The sequence below is a fragment of the Nanorana parkeri genome, unplaced genomic scaffold (genome assembly GCF_000935625.1).
Source record: "Nanorana parkeri isolate BGI_ZX_2015 unplaced genomic scaffold, ASM93562v1 scaffold18, whole genome shotgun sequence".
Classification (NCBI taxonomy): domain Eukaryota; kingdom Metazoa; phylum Chordata; class Amphibia; order Anura; family Dicroglossidae; genus Nanorana; species Nanorana parkeri.
This window is the reverse complement of record NW_017306286.1, coordinates 4,084,542-4,090,541: the sequence shown is the minus strand read 5'-3', so window position 1 is coordinate 4,090,541 and position 6,000 is coordinate 4,084,542. Positions and strand designations below refer to the sequence as shown.

General features: G+C 39.9%; 1 protein-coding gene across 1 annotated transcript in view; it reads right to left on the bottom strand.

Annotated features, from left to right (window-relative positions):
- Positions 1–950: 950 nt before the first annotated feature.
- The window catches only part of MYO18B (myosin XVIIIB), a 427,031-nt gene continuing 421,981 nt past the window's right edge, over positions 951–6,000 (bottom strand). The window contains exon 43 of the mRNA XM_018560492.1: positions 951–1,073. Within this exon, the coding sequence (XP_018415994.1) occupies positions 1,060–1,073 (14 nt within the window). The 3' untranslated portion in view covers positions 951–1,059. The remainder of the gene's footprint in view (positions 1,074–6,000) is intronic.

The window sequence follows — 6,000 nt, the reverse complement described above, 5'->3', positions numbered from 1 at the left end:
TAATAATGGATCATTTAACCCATTCATGTTAGCAGGTCAGAATTGTAAATCTACTGCTGCAGTGCATTCTATATGTAGCACATATACAGTACATACTGTATAGTATGCACTGCAGCAATAGATTTACAATTATGCACTCATTTAACCCCTTCATATTAGCAGAGGATAATTGTAAATCTACTGCTGCAGTGCATTCTATATGTACTGTATATGTGCTACATATAGAATGCACTGCAGCAATAGATTTACAATGACAGGTAACAGTTAGCACTGATGTGACCCAGGGATTCTGAAGAATGCTGGTTCATGGGCTGAGGATAATGAGAAACATTGACTTCCAGTGTTTTAGTTTGTCTTTACATACCTGAGATATTACTTATATTACATCATAAATGTGGTCTGTGTTTTAAAGAACTCTAGGATTTATTCAAATTAACCCATGCAGTGGGACTACCCAGCACTGCAAGGGTTAACTGCTCATTTTGGTCTAGGGTCTAAAATAAATAAGATATACTCTCCTGATCCTTGGTTCTGTTGCAGTGACCACTCACCTCTCTCCCTCTCCACTCTGGCGGTGGAATGTTCCTTGGCATCCTCAGATCTAATGAACCTGCATTAGACATGATGATGTCACAGGTCCTTAGACTGCTGGAGCCCGGGGAGAAGAGGCTGTGAGGGCCAGTCTAGCAGCCAGGTGGGACCAAGGAGTATATCTTCTTTATTTTCACCCCTAGACCAAAATAAGCAGTTAGCCCTTGCAGTGCAGGGTAACCCCATTGCACGGGTTAAGTTTAATACATCCTGGAGTTCTTCTTTCATGGAAATATATTATGTGTGTGTACAAATGCCATTCAAGGCATTATAATAAGCACACTGTCAAGTTGAGAAACCTACAGCTTTATTTTTAGAAAGCAAACAAATTACAGAGCAACATCTTTAATTTTCAGCCATTAAATCATCTTTACAATCTTGTGCTTTTGGCAAATACATAGTGCAAGCCTTCGACAATAGAATACAGACAGCCAAAGTGAGTCCTTCATCGACCAGGCCCAAGAGCCTTCACTTGGTGTGACCTGAAAGAAAACAGATGAATGTTATGGTGAAATATGTACTGTACTTATTACTTCCCTCATTTTCTACTGCAATGCTCTGCTCTGTAGCCATTCTGTATAGCCTAGCTACCACCTCATTCATACGTACAATTTTAGGTGTCAAACCAATTTCAAGAGAGAGTGCCTCTAAATATAATCTTCAACGTTGGCTTGATACTGGTGGGTTCAATCACACACTGCTTTTGTAAACCTCTGAAGTTGGTCACCTACATTACAATTCTTTTGTACATTCTCTATACAGTCTCCTTTTAACAAAACTTTGAAACCCAACAGGCCATGTATCAAGCTGTTCAATATGTATCCAATTAGGTAAGCCCTCGTACTACATAATTGTTGTAGGATCTAAGGAACAATGTAAGGTTCACAGTTATGAGATCTTTGCATTTTAGCTCATAGGTGCACGCACATGCCTCTACCTTTATAAGGGAGTCTTACTCTGTTGAAGGTTTCATTTAGGTTTATTTATTTCAGGTATTTATATAGCGCCGACAATTTACGCAGCACTTCACATAGTTGCACATTCACATCAGGTTACATAGGCACACCTCTAGCTGCATCATTAAAACTCCATAACAGGGGAGAGGTGCAGGGAACTGAAGAATGCTGTTCCTGCATGTTGTTTCTTATGCCTGCAAAGGCATAAGCAATAGATTTCATTTTCAAAGAGAGACGATCTAGGGGGAACAACTATTCTACATCTGTCTCTTCATGCCTGGTGCTCCGACTTTGCTGAATGATCATAGCACACTTTGATGATGTAAGACAACAGCATTTCTTCCACCCATGCTGCGGATGTATAATAAACTATAATGGAACAATTCTGCCATCCCTGCAGTTGAAGTCACAGAAGTCATACACGACCCTTAATCTTGGAAACTTAAAATTGTAATGGCTGCACCAAGAATTTGCTGCAGAATGAAGATAAGACTTAGTGTGGCTTTAATTACTACTGTAATTTGGTCACAGCAAATTTAGATGAAAGTCTGTTTATTCGTCATGTTAGAGCAATTTAATGATCTTAAACATGCATGAAATTGTTCCATCTTTGTCTTCACTCTTGCAATGCCAGAGAGTATTTGTGATAGGCATGCCTCTCCAAATTGAAGGCAATGTTATTTAGCAATTCAGACATATCCGTCAAGACTGTAACAAACAGTATATGAGGCTGAAAATAGAAATCATTTTTAATGTCTTAGAGTGAGTCCATCTGAATCTGAATACTCAATTTTTTTATTGACATTGCCAGATATAAAGTGGCTTAAGATTTACTGTACCTGCAGTGAATGTTTGGTGAATGCAAGATTAACTGCTTTATAAATATGCTCATAGCTGTCTTCTACTAAGAAAGCTCATTTATAGACCTCCCAGAGCTGTATTTAACCACCTGCAGACTGGCCATTTTACACTTAGGGCTAGTGCAAGGCCCCATTGTTCTGCAAGGCTGTGCTTGTATGTCTTCCCATGGCTGCCTGTGTGCGCACAGTCACAGCTGCAGAAGCATTTGGTCCCACTGTCATTAGACAGCAGAGAGCAGCGGCTTTAGGCACACAGTGACTTGCACCAGCTCTGTGCCCTGTGACTGGTTATCACAGCAATCACACAGCATTGTACACCTGGACATTCTCACATGGCTACCTCTGTGCCGCAGTTGCAGCTGCAGAAGCCTCTCCTATCGCTGTCATTAGACAGAGGAGAGTAGTGGCTTTAGGCACAGAGCCGATCGGACCAGCTCTGTGCCCTTTGGTCACTGTGAATGGTTATTACAGCAATTACACTGGAATGTTTATATTGCTGAGCCCTCCCCTTCCTCTCACATCAGAGGCAGAGAAGAGTAAAGAAAGTCATGAATGGATACGTCATCCATTCATTAATTACTATAGAAAACAAGCTGCAGCAGCAGCAAAAAAATTAGTTTCAAATAACTTTATCCTTTCACTCCCTTCTTCTCCTGACTATTGTATCTGCATTCTGTCTCTGCTCTCGTGTATGTATGAACCCCTTAACCTCCCTTATCCTGCACATTAACCCCTTTAGCTTCTAATGTATCGTTATTAAGCACTCATTCCACTCCAAAAGGGCTCCTGCCCACTTTTATTTATCAACAAAAGTTTACATAGGGGTTTTCAGCATACTACAGAACAACATAAATGCAGCCTCTTGGCAATTGAATTGGCCAGCTTGGGCTATGTGGAACCATGCCAAATTTATACCTTTACACAGAACTTAACCACTTACTGACCAGGTGTTTACACCCCCTTCCTGTCCACGCCATTGTTCAGCATTCAGCGCTGCGGTACTTTGACTGACATTTATTCTGTCAAGCAACGCTATACTAAAATGAATTTTATACAATTTTTTGGTGACAGATAGAGCTTTCTTTTGGTTGTATTTAATCACCACTGGAGGTTTTTATTTTTTTACTATATTAAGGAAAAATTCATGAACATTTTGGAAAAAAAAAAGGTGTTTTTCCATTATGTTAGGAAACAATTATTATTACCCATTTTTTTTGTGAAATATAAAAGACGGTGTCACGTCGGGTAAATAGACACCAAACGTGTCAAGCTTTAAAATTGCGTGCACCCTTGAAATCAAAATAAACTACCATACCCAAAATTGACCATAAGCTTTTACCCCTCATCAGTTAAGTGTTATCAGTGATTAATGGCCCTAGAATTATTACTCTCACTGCGACGTTCACAGCGATATGTAACATGTGCGGCGTAATGGGCGAAATAGTTGTTTTGGCACTTATGCGCACCAGACGCGTGTATGTATGGGTGGGGACTTTAAAAAAAGTTTTATTCTTTTTATTCTTTTTCATGTGTAACTTAAATTTTTTTGGGGGGAAAACTTTCATTGTTTTTCCTATGTTTTTTCACTTCATTTTATTGCTATCACAGAGGGGGCTAAGAAACCCCCCTATGTGATAGCAAAAGATGTGACAGGTCCTCTTTATGGAGACATCAGGGTTCTCCAAGACCCCTAATGTCACCTAGGACCCCCCTGAAGAAGCTGATGAAGCAGAGATATGCTCCATCAGCTTCTTTCCAGTGTCTGAAGCTGGAGAGTGACACGAGAATGCGGAAGTGATGTAATATACATCACTTCCGTATTCTGACACTGGAGAGGGGACCGGAGGGAGATTGTGTACCGACCTCCCTCTGATCCCCTGTCAGAAAGGCAGTATGCTGGTCCCGGGCACAACGGAGCCCGCAACCTGCGTGACAACCTGCTTTTAAATGTAGGCACTCTCCCACACGCCACGTGGCTCGCGCGAGTGAGCATGGCTGAGAGGACGTTTAAAAACGCCCGCTCAGATCCAGGGAGCTCCCAGCCGGCCATTTTTTTACAACGGCCGGCCGGGAGGTGGTTAATATATTACTTAAAGAAATTCACAGGCAGCAATGGATATCACTGTTCACTTTAAAGTCAAACTAGTAATGCTACAGCTATAGTGGATGTAGAATTGGGGTCTGACAGAGGAGACAGCCTCGGGTCCCCAAGTGGTTTAGGAATATGCCTCAACCCAAAACTGAGAAATCCATTTTGGATGGACTTACCATTTGCAATAGGAAATATGTAACGAAAACAAGGAGGAAAATCTAATTATGGGTCAAGCTATAAATAACAATAGTAAAGCCAAATTAAGACATTAACAAGATGAATATGATATGAAAAAAATTATCTTAACCTATATTAAGCAAACAATGTCTTTCTACTGACTGATTTGGATATACAAAATGTATAGTAGTGTAAATAAGGGCAAAGAAAGACATTTTAATTGGGATCAGCTGTCAGTGAATAATTGATCTTCAGACAAGGACAGAGCAATTGGGGCTTCAAAACCCAACAGCTGGGCTGGCAACAGGATATGGCATTCCCCATGCTAACAGCATTTATAGCATTGAGGGTACAATCTCCAGCTGAGATATGCACATAGAAAGAAAATACAGAATTTCATCATGTTTCAAACATGATAGCAGGTAGCATTTTTGTGGTCTTCTACTACAGATGTTTGCTAAATTGAGTTGTAACAGGTAATGGAATCATGTACACTGTGGCAGAGAGAAATCTAGATCATGCACACTAAAGTATTACATATTCTGAAAAGGCATTAAAAGTACAAGCCCTCATTTCTCTCTGTATCTATAAATATTATGGAGAAATGAATTATCAAAATTCACAACACAAGCAGTAAAATCGTAAACACTTTTTTCTAAGAGAATGGAATTTTGCTAGCCTACCAGCTCTCCAATGTAAACAACCAGCAGGTGTTTCTAAGTGGCTGGAAACTAGCTGAAACACGACTTCACAGTCTTTGTTGTGATCTTGAGGATCTTTGAGAACAAACAGCTACAGAGGTGAGGGCTTGTTTTAAATCTCTTTTACCTCTGTTGAGAATATGTATATAGTCAATCTGGGCACAGGTGCACTTTAAGTCCAGAAGAATAATAGCGCTCAGAACCTTTTAAACATACTAAAAAGTGCTAAATAGTGTTTTAGTGTGAATGCACACAAAAACATTTGCATAACTATACTATAATATAAACGGTGTAAGACCTATGTGTAATGTTTCAAAAGTGTTTATTTTAGAAATACTATTATGCACTTTAAGTCCAGCCTGGATGTTCCTTCCTTATTTGGCTCAGGAACTACAGGTGTGCTAGGTCTGTCATCCAAGTGGCCTGATTATCATGCAACTATGGGCAAAATTAAAAATGACATTTATGATGTAGTCTGTCACTAGCATTAACACAGCAATTGCAGTTTTTTTTTATCCCTCCTATAACATTGTTTTATCACCTGTTGATCCTGCCTTAAGATCCTTTATTTTTCCACTTCCTTTAACAGGACGACAACCATGTTAGCTCTTCAGCGAAATCGC